Source organism: Grampus griseus (genome assembly GCF_964374135.1).
Source record: "Grampus griseus genome assembly, chromosome: 12".
NCBI classification, from domain to species: domain Eukaryota; kingdom Metazoa; phylum Chordata; class Mammalia; order Artiodactyla; family Delphinidae; genus Grampus; species Grampus griseus.
Window position 1 is genome coordinate 23,321,885 of NC_139006.1, and position 16,162 is coordinate 23,338,046.

Here is a 16,162-nt window from a genome sequence, read left to right on the forward strand (position 1 = left end):
GGGTGGGAGGGGTGCTCTCCGCCTCCCGCAACCGTTGGCGACCTGGGAGAAGGCAGGCGCCCGGATGGGACTGAGCGTTGGACACCCCCAGAGCCTCCGGAGAGAGAGGGCCGAGGGCCGGGTCCTGGACGTGTCCTCTGGGCCAGGTGAGAGTTTGCAGCCAGTCCCCGGGCTTGTGCTGTGTTATGGTAGCTGATGATTTAGCGTAAGGAACTCAAAACTCTTCCTTCTGACAATTAGGGGTTCTCGCATCGCAGCGCCCCCAAACCCGGCTAGTGCCAGACTGGCTTAAATGGTGGGGAACTGGGTAGGGGAGTGAGAACCCAGAGCTTAAACAGAGTAAGAAGTGGGGAAGAAAGGACCGTAAATTCAAAGTTGTGGGTTAGAGCTGCCCACAGCTTCCCGAGAACTGCAGTTGCTCGGGCAGGAAGTGGCCCCAGAGAGTCCCGTGGAAGCATCTCAGCAGAGTCCAGAGGGGACAAGAAAGGAGGGATGTGTCTGTCAGACCCTTCCCCTGTCCCTGGTCCAGGTTGGCCTCAGTGGCATGGGCTCCCCTATCTCCAGGCCCTGGCTGGAAGCTGAGAAAGCCCGAGCCCCAAAAAGTAGCAGGGGCAACCTGCTTTGCGGACCGAAGATGGCTGGATGGAAGACCCGCCCTCCTCACCTCGGAGGCCAAAAGGCCATAGGGTAACACCCCACAAGGGCCAATGAGTAGGTCGTGGAAGGCCTACAGGCAGCAGGTGGGGCCAGTGAATCTTGTAAGCAAAGATAAGGGGTCAGGGCAGCAAGGGCTTTGGGGCCCCATTCCAACCGTCTATATGGGCCTCTGGATAAATTTCTGGTGGAGAACTACAACTTAGTAAGCCAGAAAACCTCTACTGTCATCCAGCGCCTTTATTTTAGAGGAAGAAAAGGGGACCCAGGATGGGCAGTGATTTGTCTGAAGCCTTGTGAGCTGAAAAAAGGAAATTTATGCAGGATCCACCAGGGGTCCTAGTTGGGCCTGGCACATTCCAAGTTACTGCCATGAAAACTGCCAGACTGAAAAACAGGCTTGGCAACATTTGGGCTCATTCCTGAGTGGGATTGTCCCTCGCCAGGCCCTTCCTCTGTCCAGTCTGTGTCTTGCTCACTATGGAGAGGGTGCCCCCAGCAGTGCTGAGGACAGTTGGAGGCCTCAAACATGGCAGCAGAGAATGCATGTTCTTTTGTAGCTCTGCCTCCCGTGGCCAAGCTGGCTGTCCACCTTCTCAGGAACCAAGAGCAATGTGGCCATTCCAAAGGAAGCCTCAGAGGTTCCATCTCCAGCAAAGGGCAGAATCCTCCAGTGGAATTTTGAGGATGTTTCAGGCATCTAGGCAACTGCCAGCGGGTCCCTTACAGCCTGGCCCAGATGCAGGACAGCCTTACATCGGGGACGAGTAGCCAGTGGAGGCACGGCCCGCTCAGACCAAATCTTGTGTTCTGTGTAAAAGGGAAAGAAGTTTGAGCTCTATCAGTCTTAACACAGATTGGTCTGTAGAGCTGTGAGTGCTTGCCCAGTGCTGCTTGAACCACGGGTCTAAAAGACAGTCATGTCTTTCAAGGGGAACTAGACCCAACAAGAGGAGCCAAAAAGCAGTGCCACTCACAGGAGGAAGCAGAGAAGTTTCTCTCAGCCTATTAACCTATGCCTTCCTTTGGTAAACAATGTCAAACCCTTGTCCTGACCTAGTAATACAATATTGATGTGGGGTTTGTAATGCTAAATCCATGGGACACTTAGGGGCTGAGGGGTGATATAAGGTGAACATTTCCCTGAGGACTTGCCCCTTGTTTTTCATCTGATTTACAAAGTCCCTACCCCAAGACTCAGAACTACAGCTGTGTCCCAGAGAGAAACACAACCGGCCAACAAAGATGTTCAATCTCACGTAAATTAATTCAAACCAACTCAAAAATCCATCACTTTTCACCTTTCAGATTAGTAAACAGTTCAGATGGAAGAGACTACAGCCAGGCAAGTGGGGGTGGGGGGCAAGGAATATACTGTTGGTGGGAGTTGAAATTGGGAAGTCTTTTCTGGAATGTATCTTAGAATTTTTAATGCATCCACCATCTAACAGCCGTTTCTCTCTTTGGATCTTAACCCTGTATAAACCCAGATCTGAGTTAACGATTAAGTACACATGTATACCCACACACACTCATCACAGCACTTTTCATAAACATTAAAAACCAAAATCTCTATAAATGGGACCACTAAATGACAGTACATCCAAGACGATGAAATGCTATGTGGTTGTTCAGGAGAATAAAGTAGATCCATGTGAGCGCTTCAGAAACAAGTCCCAAGATTTACTAAGTGAGAAACAGGCAGAAACAGACAGTAGATGTGTAGTGTGCTCAGGAGGGATACTCCTTCCAGGGAAAGTGAGCATTGGGGGGTGGGGGGGTGGGGAGGAGGGAGCCTTGCTTTTCATGGTCCAGCCTTTCGTACTGTTTGAATTTTTACCATATGCATGTATCACTTGGAGAAAAAAAACAAAACACGAAAGTCCCCATCCCTCCCACTCCTTAAAAACAAGGGTCGCTGCACTCATTCACCTTCTTGCCGCCTTGAACTCAGGACCTTCCTGCCACAGCCCCACCAGACCATCTTCTCCCAAGTTTTAGACAATTTCAAGCAGGTTAGTTATCCAGGACAAGGAAGGGGGAGGAACCCCTGCATCTTATCTTCCCACCCAGAATGGAAGGAGCTCTGCCTGGAAGCAGGCTTGCATTCAGCACAGCTGTGGTTGGATTTAAACAGCAAAGTGGGAACGCCCAGAAGTTGAAGCTAAAATGTTTAAGAAATTCAGTATTTCAGTTTCTATGGGTGTCCAGGAGAGTGAAGACATAAGACAAGGTGGTGGAGATGAGGAAGAATCTGAAGACAGTTTAAAGCCACAGTGGTGGAAAGAATGAAGAGGAGGAAGGTGCTGGATTTTACTAAGAGAAGAAAACAGACAGTTCAGGAGTCTCACCAGTGAAAGTTTATAGTATTGCATTTCGATTACAGGTATGTAAATAAAAAACTTGAGTATTACCCTCTAGTAAAAATGCAGAACCAGCTTGCACTTAGATTAAAACAGCAGGTTTGGGGACAAAAATGGACCATATGCTGCCTGTGATGAAAAGAGCGAGCTGGACAGGAGAGGAACCACCAGCTCAAGAAGCCCTAAGACTCTTCGCGAATCTTCAGAGGAAGAGGTCAGGGCCTCTCTGAGTGGTATTTCCCCCAAAGAGCCCTTGCCCAGGGATGTGGTTTGGAGAAGTCCCAAACCCACAAGTCACAGGTGCTTCTGGCCACGTGCACAAGTGGGTAAAGACCTCCGATTCCCATGGGGCCTGCCTCCCTCGCCAGCACTTCCCAGGCTACTGGAGTCTTCACAGGGCAGCATGTGGCCACTGCTGACCAGAGGTGGGTAGATGCTGGAAACACACCGAGAGGTCTGAATTGCAGACCAGTGGCACAAGACCATAGTTCTTGTGCCTTCAGAAAACCCAGTCCCCAAATAAAGGGGGATGAAGAGAGTTGGGAGAAATCAAACCAGAATTTTTCCAATGGCCATTAAAGAGAAAATTCAGCAACTCTTGCCTTTGTCTTTGACCCTGAGAAGTTGAGGGACACAGCTGTATGAGGCTGTGACCAGGCGGGAAGGAAGACATGGTGTGCTTCCTGCAGAGCCACCTCTGGAGTCCCTGTGGCTCAGTGACCCCCTCCTCCCATCTGCCCCAAAGCAGGGACCTTGACTGGGCCTGGTGGGGCCAGACAGGGGGGACGCAGTAAGAGAAAAAGCAGCGCCAGGCTCTCCAGATGGCCGGGACCATTGAGGAAGGTGTGCTCCCTAGGACCCTGCCACACCCACAGACGAGGCCGCCACCAACCAGCACAGGGGCTCCTTCACACACATGGTCCTTTCGTAAAAGGAATCCTTTGGAATTCAAACATTCAGTGTGTTACCCGGGTCAGCAGTCTGACCAGAGTCGGATCTGTCCACTCAAGTTTTTGAGGCAGGAAACCTCATTGTCCACTGTTAGTTCTCCAGCAGGGAGAACTTAGGTGGTGGATGGGGACGTTGAACAGGAGGATCTTTCTTCCCCAAGCTGTCTGGACGGTGCCACAGCCAAGACGGACCACTTGGGCCACCACTCACATCCCCAACCTGAAGGAGCAGCCACGAGACAGGGAGCTGCTCAGCGCTGAGCCTCCTCCTGACCATGGCCCTGTGGGGATCCCCTGGATTGGAGATCCTGGGGGAGCACCAGCCTGGGGGGCCCTGCCCCTCCCCCAGTCTTGCCCCTGGAGCCTCCCCAACTTCCAAACAGCACTGGATTCACCACATCTTGAGGAGCCAGGAGCCAAGAGAAGCAGCTCAGACTTGGCATCCTGCTTCTGTTCTCTGCCCAAGAGTCACCAAAAAAAATGTATGGTCTCACAGCAGGCACAGCATCTTGTTTCTTTTAAAAAATAAATATTTATAAACGTAGGGAGGAAGATTCAAAGAATCAGAGTCTCTTTCCCTCCAAAAGCACAAATATCCCATGTGAGTCAAACCAAGGTAAGTCCATCAACCCATAAATGAAACTCCACCCCCAGGAGCTCTGCCTTGAGGGGCAGGGGAGCTGATCTCTGGCTCCAGGCCTCTTAGTCCCCCTTGGTGATCAGGTCCTCGATGTAGGCATCCAGCTCGTCATCTGTGTTAATGTCTATATCCTGGAACAGAGCAGTGCAGGGTCAGCCGGGGGCCACAAGGTGGTGGGGGGCCCGCCTCCCCATCCTTTTTGCAGCCCGTGCCCCTTCCTCTCGCCCCTCCACCCTGGCTGTCAGGCCTTGTCCCTTCTTATCATCCGCCCACTCCCTCCTCTGTGCACAGATGACGCCCAGATTTCTTGCTCCTACCCTGCCTCTACCCCAAGTTCCCGGCTTGCCTTAGCCATGCTGCAGGCTTCTCAGACTCAAAACATCCAACAGCTCAACGGCACCACCCACCCCGAGTTGCTCCATCTTGGTACAGGCCACCACCGCCTCCCCTCCACCCAGGGGCTCAGACAAACCACAACCATCACCCTTGTTTCCTCCCCTTCCCTCAAGACGTTACAACAAATCTGCCCACTTCTCTCCCTCCTCACTGTCACCATCCAAGGTTCAGGCTGCCAGAATCTCTCACCCAGACAACTGTGGGAAGCTCCTCACTGGAGTCCCGGATTCTAACCTCCGCCCCCTCCAGGCCCTCCTACAACCAACCAGAGTAAATGTCTTAGATTGCAAACGTCTTAGTGCCACACCCTCCAGAGACTTCCCACCTGGTACAGGGCCCTGCTTCTTCTATCGCCCACATCTCCCTGCCTTGGGCCTCAGGCCCTGCTCTTCCCTCTCCCCAGAGCTCTCACATCCCACTCCTGTGTGACTGGTTCTGCCCTCAGCTCAAGTACCTCCTCAGAGAGGCTTCCCCTGCACACCCTAGTAAAGCGGCATCCCTGTTTTCTGTCTCTCTCATATTTACTTCACAGCACTTCCCGCCAACAGTAGTTCTGTCTCCTCCACTTGTTGGGCTATGAGAGCAGGACCCCTATCTTGCCTGTCTGCTTCACCAAAGGTCCCCAGGACAGGCACAGAGCAGTTGTCCTCAATGTTTACTGCCTGGATAAAGGGCTGAGACCCTACAGGGCGCTCCTGCTTCTGGGCTACCTAATCCCATCTGGGCGTCATCTGGAAAATTGAGAATGTTTTTCTGTTTTATGACTTGGAGGGTTCTCAAACCAGGTTGTATATCAGAATGTCTAAACAAGGGCAAAAGTCTGATACCGTGGGTCTGGCTGGGATGAGGCCCAGGCAGCCGCACCACCTCCAGCCCTCCTGGTCAGGATGCTGTGCAGCCAGGGTTGGAACCACAGATTCCTGTGAGTGGGGAGAAGGGAGCAGGAGGTGCCCAAGCCCCCACCCCGAGACACCAGGTGGTCCGCTACAATGAGAGGGCTGCCTGGCTCACCTCCTGCACCTTTTGCAGGAGCGCCACGATGTTGGTCCTCAGCTTCTGCAGCTTCTCCTCTGTCTCGCGGAGCTTTCTCTCGGAGGTACGCAGGCTCTCCTCGGAGGCCTTGGCCCGCGAGTCGGCGCGGCTCTGGTAGGAATGGCACAGGTTCTGGAGCCCCACTTCATACTGCTTGAAGTACTCTTTCTGTTGGGAGAGGAGCTGGTGGGTGAGTGCATGAGCTCACGAGGGTCCCCAGTGCCCTTCTAGATGGGCACTGGTGTCCCCAACTGGCTCAGCACAAGGAAGCTCAGTCTGAAGGGATGCCGGACCCAGAAGCAAGTGATCTCTCTAGCTCCAGAGAAGAAAGACCTCGACGTCCACCTCACAGGGCTGCCACGAGGACGAAGACAGGATCACACATGAAGCACATACCAAAGTGCTCTGGCAGACTGCCAGCCGTGAGTAAATGTGAGGGATGATTCTCACCATTCACCTTTCTAAGTGCACAACAGCACTTTGAGCAAACCACTTCCAAGTCACAACCAACAATGTCAAGATCAAAAGTTCTCTTCCACAAGTATTTTATCAAGCACCTATCAACAACAGATTCCTCCAGGTTTGTGTAGTATGTTTATACAGCATCAGAGCTTTTCACCATCTTCCCTGAGTACCTGAAACTTCCCGGGGGTGGGGCAGTAATGTTAACTAGCACTTTCTCTAGACATGGGGCTTTATCAAACTTTTAGAAAGTAGCAGAACACTTGTTTCAAATGAAAGTTACATGGAATCTCAGTATAAAAAACAATCTGGGTAATAACTCTTTATGTTTAATTTCAAAGTTATAACATTATGATTTACTCATAAATCACCAACGTGAATGATGAGGCCATGCTGATGAACACAAACCCATGACCAGCAGGTCCTGGCTAACAACTGCAGTCTCGCCAACTCTAGCATTTATTTACTTCTGTGAAGATGTATGAACTACCTAGCACTGAACAGCTAAAAACTGCTGTTTTTAAAACGTGTTAGAACTATTTAATTGTTTACAATCTAGAATACTATCCCAGTAAATCAAGATGGCAACAGAAACTTCAAATTCTGCACAAAAAATAATTATCACTTGGCACCGCAAAAATAAATGTTCAAGCAGGTGCCAAAAGTATTAAAATGTAATACACAATGTCTTAAGCCTAACTATGATTTGTATTCATTTTAATTTTTTTTCCACTTTTAGGCCATTAAAGATTCACAGGCAGTTACGTTACTTTTAAAGTGTATATATATATATATATATATATATATATATTTTTTTTTTAATCTAGTATTTGCAGGACCCCTGACGGTCTGGAACTCCTAGTCCAGCATGATGAGCAAAAGGACGGTCATTTACAAACTGACAAGGATACAATGAACATTAGACTCTTGTTGTGTCCCGAACGTTAAAAAAAATTAAAGTTTGAGTTATTTTAGGCATTTCACTTAGGTGGCTATTAAAATGATGCATTAGTGGTACACCTCCCTTTACAGGCATAAGCCAACAGACTATTTTAGGCTCAGATGCTCCTACTGACTGTGCTTTGGTCTGAGCGGTCAGGGCCACTGCAAAGATCCCACTGCACCCAGGCTTTACTCTGACTTTGGCAACAACTTTAAGCCAAAAGCAACAAACATACCAGGCCGATCAGCTGTTTGTTCCTGGGATCTGCAGAGGATGCCTGCAGCCTGAACAAGGGTAAGCGCGGAGGTGTAGCAGCTTTCTGTGAAGCCACCATGAGTTCTGCACCTTCTAGCTTCCCCAGAGTGCAGTGCCCCCTCATCTCGCAGGGGAGCAAGACCCTTGGCCTAACAAGTTGTTCTGGGTTCAAATCTGGGCTCTATTAAGACAGACTGTTCACCTCTCTGCCCCTGGGTTTCTTCAGCTCCTAGCCTCATTTCCCTTTTTTAAAGTAGAATGGAGACAAAACTCCATGTTTTCCTCTCTGGCAAACTTTATCAAGCATACAACTGCCCACGAGGGCCTGCCATCTTAAACATATTAATCCTGCAGTTTCAATTCCAGTTGTCCTCTCCAGAAACTCCTCCCTAGAAAACTTAAGCTATTCCTACAGCAGAAACATCCTCTTGATGTGGATGACTCCCAATCCCCATCTCCAGCCCTGCCCTTCCCGCCCCTCCCAAGTGCCAGCCCCAATCTCCAGTGTCCTATCCACTGGACATCACCAGAAATGAAGTGCTGGTACTTCCAGCCCAAGTCAAATCACAACTCGTCTTCCTCACCCTCACCCTGCTTCTCTCCCAGTTAACAGCTTTGTCATCAACCTCCAATTCCCACAGGCCTGAGAGACAGGGAAGCACGTGACCTCTGCCTCCTCACCATCACCTGCCTTCAGTCAAAGAAGGACCCCTGACACGGCCCCTTCACCTGTCAGAGCTCCCATCCCCCCTCCCTGACCTATTACCATTAGACCAGCTTCCCTGTCCCTGTGTCTCCCATCCACCCTCCTTCCCAGAACCAGAGTTACCCTCTTAGGGGCAGGGTCAACAGACTACTCACTGCCTGTGACCAAATCAGCCTGCCACCTGTTTTTGTAAACAAAGCATTACTAGACCTCAGCCACGTCCATTCCTTTGCATATGGTCTTATGGCAGCTTCCACACTGTAACGGCAGAGCTGAATAGTTGCCACAGAGACCTTACAGCCCATAAAGCTGAAAATACTTGCTAACTGGCCTCTACAGAATAAGCCTCTTGACCCCTGCCCCAGACATGGTTCAAGTCGACAATTCCATCCGCTCAAACCTTTAGCTGGGCCTCCATTTCATACAAAGTTTAACCCACTGCACCTCAGGGGGGTGCCCCCGATGCCTCCTATCCTGGCTCTGAGGGCCCTTCTCCCTGAGTGCTCACCACAGAGACCACTGCCCTGGCCCCCACCTGCCCTTGCATCCCTGAGCCTTTGTTCACAACAGTCCCTCTGCCTCAAACACTTCCCGTCACTTCTACAAACACTCGCCCAAACCCACATTTTCTTTAGCCCTGGTCACTCTCTCCCCCTCCCAGAGGCTGCCCCAGCCCTCCCACCCACCTTGCAGAGCACTTACTGCTCTCAGCCTCATGTCTAGGTACCTGCTAAAAATTCAGTCTCTACTGACTCTTAAGCCACTTGGAGGCTCCAGCACTGAGGCACTGCATCTGCATTTGCTAAATAAGATCCCACGCTCATCTCCACACACCACGAGCTTCCCTATACCTCGGAGCTTCCCTATACCTCCGAGAGTCACGTTTCCGGCACTTTGAACCTAAGCTCTTTACTGTTTCCTGCCTTGACAGAGGAAAAGGGACATACTCCACACAAGTCACACCGGGCCTGTCCCTAAGCGAGGATTCCACTCCACCCCAGCATCTCACCAGCTGCACACCAGTCTTCCGGCTGAGCAGCTTCTTTTTCCACAATGTAAAGTCCCCTCTTCCCTTCCCTCAGCAGATGAAAGGGAAGCTGGCCAAGCGGGGAAGGGCGCACACAGCTGAGAGCTGACAATCACAACAAGCACCAAGGGGGGCGTGCAGAGTCAAAAACCAAAGGCTGGGCAGACTCACCAGAGGAAACGATATTAGCTCATCTGAATTCATAGCACTCAGCTCCTTCTTAGAGATGGGGAAACTCGGAGGCAGGAAGTACCGTAAACAATTCCTAAACAAGAAAGAAGGTGGAGACTGGAAATCAGAATGGCACAGAGCTAGTGGAGAACCAGCGCTGACCCCGGAGCAGGACGACAACGCACCGAAGGATCTGGACGAGGAGGTCAATGGTCTCGTGGTTGGTGCTCGGGGCGGTGGTGTCGGGCTCAATGCGAATGCAGTCTGAGGTGGAGGGTTCTGCCATGGCTACAGCCTGCTGAGCCACTGCCGCCTCCTCCTCCTCCTCCCCGCCCTCCTGCTGCGTGTCCGGGCTCTGATACTCCGGGGAAGGGGGCTTCATCAACCGCACATCCTCACTGCCTTTCTCCACCCTAGGGAGGACCCAGTGTTTGTGTCACGTGTCCCAGGCTCCCAGGATGGGCTGCCTGCCCCTGCCCAACTCTGTCAACCCAGCCTCCTAGAAGGGGCATTACCAGCGGTCTCTTGGTGTCGTGTCCGTGGGCACATAGTCAAACTTCACCTTCCACCGCACCACGTTCTTGCCCAACTCCACGGCTGTGACACGGCCTGTGTACCACTCCCTGTTCACACGCACCTCCACGTGCAGCCCTTTATCTGAGAGTGCAGATGGAGTTAGAAAACTAGACTAGAGCCCCCAACCCAGCCAGGGCCACCTTGAGAAAGGTCATCCCAGGTTCACAGGGACAAGAACCCCTAGGAGCTTGACGCCACTATGCCAGGGACATGGAGCCCAGCCACTCTGGTCTCCTTCCCCAACTGTCATGAGAGTGCCGCAGAGCAGCATGGTAACTGCCAGCAGTGAACACCAAGGAACTGATACTAAAAATAAACACGAGGGCGTGCTAGCCTCAGCATTCTTCTCAGAATTAGACTTGAAACCACTGTTGCTTGAGAGCCAGGAGCCAGGAAAGCCTCCATGGGCCTTCGGAATACGGTGCTGCTGGCAAGGGGCCCCCTTCCCACTTCCCCACAGGCTCTGGGCACCTCCCTAAACTCACCTTTCTGAGCGCTCTTGAGGTCAGCTGGGTCCTCTTCCCCAGCACTGTCTGAGAGCTGCAAGAACAGAGTCTGTGAGAGGCACCGCCAGTGCCCCTAAAGAACAGACTGTCCACCCAGGGTCATAAGCCATCACCTCATGTCGTCTTGTGCGGCTGTTTAAATCCCCAGGCCTCACTGAGAGCCACTCTCTCAACCATTATCTCAGTACGTACACACCTGCCTCCAAAAACGTCAGAAAACAAGAGAGCAGGCATAGGGGCAGAATGTCACAGACACGGAAGTACATCTGTGTCGGTGTCACCTCAAGCCTGTGAGTAGAGCCACAAGCCAGTCTCACTCAAGATCCTACCAGGTACCGTGTTTCTAGTCGTCTGTGTGACTGAGTGTCCTTCAGAGATGGACTAGGCTTCTGAAAGGCTCGTGTCACAGACTGCAGGTGGCGGGTGGAGACCCTGGGGAGGGAGAATGCTGAGAACCTACCTCATTCAAGTCCTTTTTTTCCTCCTTCACGGCAAACTTGCCCCGCTTGGACCTCTCTTTCCTCCTCTCAGCCTCTTCCTCGGCTTCTTCCTCATCAGAGACCCCAAGACTCCGCTTCCGACCAGGAGTGGCCTACAGCAAGAGGAGCGGGAACATGAGGGACCCTGGCAGACCCTCAGGTGCTGGAAGATCCCATCTGGCCTAAAGGAGCCATTCAGAAAGGGGTCTGTGGGTCTCAGTCCCCGCCAGGGCTGGGCTCCCAACGGTACTAGGGACACAGCAACCCCCGGCCTCTACGCCCACGAGGACCTTTGCTCAGAGCTGTCACAGGGGAGCCTCTCAGTTCATTCCCCACTGAACCACGCCAACCACTGCTGCAGCCCACCAAGGCTGTCACCAGATTGCAACCTCTGCCCACCGCGTGAGAAGCCAGTGAAGGCGACTCAAGTCTGTGGAGGACCAAACCTTGGTGGGGGCACCAAAGAGCTCCCTGGACACGGAACCAGCAAGCTCTGTGCCCCCCATGAGTGCCTTCAGCTATCAGACTCCTCCTCTGCAGGGGCAGCACGGAAGGCTGATCTCCACTGAGGCTTCTCCACCCCCCACTGCCCCCCATGCAGTCAACGCTGCCCCCTCCATTCCTATACCACTGTGGGCAGGGCTGGAGAAGGAGGAGCATCTCACCAGGGAGAGTTTACTGGGCGGCTCCGGCTTCTTGACCACTGGAGTCTTGATGGCTCGGGGGGCAGGGACCTCCCGAGGGCTCTTGGAGTTGGGCAGCAGAGATGGTGATGGTGGCTGCACGGGAGGGGCGGGCCGGGATGCAGTCTTGACTGGAGTGTTGGCAGGCTTTCGGGGCACCTCAGGAGGCTGGAGCAGCCTGGAAGTACTGGCCTCCTCCCGTGCTGTCGAGGCAGGAGGCTTTGGGACACTGCTAATAATAGGAGCCTTTCGGGGCTGGCTGGCTGGTCTGGGAGCCTGCAGGGAAGGGGGTCTGCTCGGGGCATTCCTGATCACAGCAGGTAAAGGAGGTGACCGAGGACGCTGAGGTCTACGTGCAGGTTCCTGAAAGAGGCCCAGAGAGAGTGACAACATGGATCCCAGCATGAGACACCTGAGGAAAAGCCCTGCCCCTATCCCTGGGCTTTACCTCAGTGGAAGGTCTGGTGGTCACTTCCAAGGGCAATTTCTTCAGGTCAGCTTGGGAGCGGATGGGTGTGGTTTTCTGCAGGGTAAACATGATGAGGAGGTCGTTTGCGTATCTGGTACATTCAAGCAAACTCTTTTTGGAGCCCCACAGTCTGGAACAGTGGGCAAATAAAAAAGAACCCCTGGGCCACAGTCCTACTATTACAAGCCTCCCATTCTCACTGAGAAGACAAAAATTCACAAACACTAAACTACCAGCAAATTACAGGATTCTATATGATTAACCTAGCAATTGAGAGACTGGGGAAAAGTGTCAGTAGACTAAATTCCTATAAAACAAGCCAAAAAGGTTGGAGATCCCTAAAGGCCAAAGCTGGAAAGGACAGGTGGGAATTGGCAGACAGGGAGGCATGCATACAATGAGAGCATCTGCCTGTGCAGAAGTCAGAAAGGGAAAGGCTTTTGTAATAAATACGATAAACGGTTGATACCACACATATATCTAAAAAAACCTGACTAGTCAATTAAGAAAAAAATTTAAAACAACAGTAATATAAGAGAACAATAAGCAGTTCTAAAAGAAACACACGAAAAAGTTGTTCAATTTTAGAAATATGAAATTCAAATTTAAGATGTGTATCTTTGCTTATCAAATTTGCAAAAACATTTAAAAATAAATGTACTGCTAGTAAAAAACAAAACATAATACATCTTCTGGAGAATAATTTGGAAATAGTTATTTAAAGAAAACATAGAATTTTAAAAATCCTTTTACTCTTTCAAATTCACTTCTGGAAAACTAGCCCAAGAAAATAGTTATGCACTAATAAAAAAAAGTATGTGTGTGTGATATGACACAAGTAAGTCATGATCTCTATTTCTAATAAAAAATATATGTATTTATGTGTATGTAGAGGTCATAAAAAGTTGGAAGGATGTGCAGTTAATGGTGGTTACCTCTAAGACAGGATATGTACTTTCTGGAGTTTCAAAACATTCTAAATGAATCGGACCTCTTTGTAATATATAAACAAAATTTTTTTTTTTAAAGAATGATCAAGGCATACTGGAGAACCAGTGTGCCTGGAGGTTGGGGTTGGGAAGCTTGGGCAGCACTCATGGGTGACAGAAGGATGAAACTGAGCCTGAGGGAACAGAGGAGACACTGAGGGGTCCTGCCCATGACCCACACACCTGCAGGGCCTCCAGCTTCTCTTGCTGCTGGCGAATTTTCTCTGTCAGTTGCTTCTGCTTCTCTTCCTGTGTCTTCAGATCCTTTCTGAACGTCCCCAGGGGAACCTTCTGCTTCTGTTCAGAAGCCTCACACCTGTAGAGAGAAAGTGCTAGGAAGGGTGTGGCAAGATAGCTCCAGGTAGGGCAGGGTCCTTCCTCCTCAGCCAACCCATGCTCCCTCTCACCAGAGCAACCTCAGACTTCCCAAATGCACAGAATTAATACTCATTGCAGGATACACTTCTATTATTTCCAGGCATTTATTATACACAGCAAGACAGAGATGTAAGGATATGAGCACTGACCTCAAGAAGCATAGTGGAAGAGTGGAAAAAGCACAGGGGGAGGTGGGGACGCCCACAAACTCCTTGTTAGAAAAAGTGCTCACCGGTCCTGCTCAGGATCAGGGTTCATGGAGCAAACCCAAGTGTCAGGGTAATCTTTTTCCACAGAACTCAGCTGGAAGGGGAGGGTCCGCCACTTCAGACACAAATCTGTGATACAGAACATACCCCCAACAAAACATCAGCCATGCCCACCAACAATAACCAGGCTCCTCCCAGCCAGGCCCAAGGCAGAGATGCCCCCGACTTTCTATGCAAAGATCCTCAGTCTGGCTCCAACTCTGCCTTCCTTACAGAACAGTCACTCTTCTCAGGGACAGTGATTCCAGCAACGATGGAAACTTTATACCACGGACCCTCAGCGGCCCCAACCCCTCTCCCTCCTCCAGCAAAATCCTGACTCAGTCATCACTCACACTTCTACCGATGTGGTACCAAACCTTGTGAGACCCGGCAGGGTAGATGACCTCCTGCCTCATTTAGAAGGAACAGGTGGGCACAGCACAGCCCCAAGACTGAGCTCCCAGGGCCATCACCAAACAGACTCATATCCCTAGTGGGACATACGTCCCTGAATGTCAGTGCATTCAGGAGGCCAGCACGGTGACTATGATGGAAAGGAGTCAGGAGGAGGTGCCGACCCCCAACTCACCACACTGGATGGTGGTTGGGATTTCCATAGCTCTCCGCCGTTTGTAACGCAGCTCACTGGATGGAGGCTGGTTCCAGTTGGCAGAGAGGTAGCCGAACTCATCCCAGAACTTGATGATTCCCCGCTGGGCTGGAAGACAAGCACCCACACATCGCGTGAGGAGTCAGCCCCCTGAGGCAGCGAGAGGATCTCAAGGCTGGAGGTGAAGCGAAAGGGCATTACCAATGGCGATGTCCTTCCAGTACTGCGCCAGGTGCTCCCCCATCGCCCGCAGCAGGTGCCGGTACTCCTTGGCATCAGCAAAGTCCTGCTTGTTGTGTGTAGGCTCCAGGACCAGGTAGGGCACATCTACAACCCCAACGACCCCGCCACATGCCCTGCAGGAGGAGGTAGACACGGCTCTGTCACCCCACTGACCAAACCTCTCCCGCCAACCATCCTGGGCTGAAGCTCTCCTCAGGCAGCACTCACATGCCCCCTTCCAGCTGTGGGCCCACTTTCTCATACATCTTGATCAGGCGGCTACAGTTGTAGATGAACATGCCGTCCAGGTCCCGGTGTTCGATGTTGACCCCAAAAACAAAGTTCAGTTCCTTGGGTTCTTTAAGCGCTCTGAGAAGACAAAAGATAAATTCAAACAGATCAACCCATTAACACACAAATACCATGGTGTTTAAGATGTATTAAGCTTAAGCTGAAACTTGAGACACTTAAGTTTTGCCTTTGCATTCAATATGCAACCTGTAGACTTGACAAGGATACTCACTGTGCAGTCACTCTAAGCTCCCTAATTAAAAGCATATGACTTTAGCTTTTGGTATCAAACGGGGATGTATTTAGTATGAATGGGATTCTGTGAAGCTGTTGCAAATCTCTGCTAAGATGCTTATTTAGTAGAATAAACACAAGGTCATCTGCATAACCATTCCACTAATGTGACAGTAATTAATTTTAAAAAGACAAAAATTCACAAGAACAATAAACATGTGAGAGAAGAAATGATCATGGGATAAATGTCAACAAAATCGTGGAAACTGAAAAGCAGATAGATGATCAGTGGACAGACTCACGGGGCAGATACCCGAAACCTAGGCCTGTGGTGAGGAGGCCAAGAAGTAAGCAAGGACTCAGGCCCAGAGCCTGCAGAGGCTCCAGACATGGTAGGGGACATGGAGATCATGTAATGAGCCAGGACAAATGCCCAGTCTAGATTAAAAGGAACAAACTCAATCTATAGCATTATTAAGAGTACATATCACCAGGTGGGAGAAGTATAAGGGAGTTTACAGCTGTATTTCTTAAATAGTCTGTATTTTACAAGTTGTATACTACAAGCATTTTATACATCCTTTAAATGAAAAGAAAAAAAAGGAAAAAGGAAAGGAAGAGGGAAAGGATGGGCAAGGTGGGGAGAGAATGGAGGAGAGAGAAAAGGGGAGAAAGGAAGGGAGGGAGCGGGGAGGGAAGGTGAGAGCGCTGCCAGTGAGGACAGGTTGGTGTTCAACTCAAGGTGCTGGCTCTGCCCACCTTGTCCTGGCTCAGGGGAGAACTGAGCTGGGTAACCTCTCCTGTGGTGGGCATGTGACAAACGTCTGGGAATCACAACATTAATTTGGCTTTCTCAAAGCAATCTGCATGTGACA

At 50.8% G+C, this 16,162-nt stretch overlaps 1 protein-coding gene across 4 annotated transcripts in view; it reads right to left on the bottom strand.

The window, feature by feature from the left end:
* Nucleotides 1-1,011: 1,011 nt before the first annotated feature.
* MORC2 (MORC family CW-type zinc finger 2) overlaps nt 1,012-16,162 on the bottom strand; it is a 43,521-nt gene continuing 28,370 nt past the window's right edge. The window contains exons 13-27 of one of the 4 annotated variants that reach the window (XM_082667335.1): nt 14,991-15,131; nt 14,742-14,896; nt 14,520-14,648; nt 13,912-14,017; nt 13,485-13,617; nt 12,292-12,366; nt 11,826-12,206; nt 11,142-11,273; nt 10,661-10,715; nt 10,115-10,256; nt 9,785-10,012; nt 9,600-9,693; nt 6,015-6,203; nt 5,831-5,923; nt 3,105-4,738 (exon numbers count right to left, since the gene is read on the bottom strand). In XM_082667335.1, coding sequence (XP_082523461.1) covers nt 4,670-4,738; nt 5,831-5,923; nt 6,015-6,203; nt 9,600-9,693; nt 9,785-10,012; nt 10,115-10,256; nt 10,661-10,715; nt 11,142-11,273; nt 11,826-12,206; nt 12,292-12,366; nt 13,485-13,617; nt 13,912-14,017; nt 14,520-14,648; nt 14,742-14,896; nt 14,991-15,131 — 2,122 coding nt within the window. In that variant the 3' untranslated portion in view covers nt 3,105-4,669. Of the gene's footprint in view, nt 1,465-3,104; nt 4,739-5,830; nt 5,924-6,014; nt 6,204-9,599; nt 9,694-9,784; nt 10,013-10,114; nt 10,257-10,660; nt 10,716-11,141; nt 11,274-11,825; nt 12,207-12,291; nt 12,367-13,484; nt 13,618-13,911; nt 14,018-14,519; nt 14,649-14,741; nt 14,897-14,990; nt 15,132-16,162 lie in introns of those variants that run through there. The other 3 variants (XM_082667336.1, XM_082667338.1, XM_082667337.1) reach the window with 3 other exon arrangements.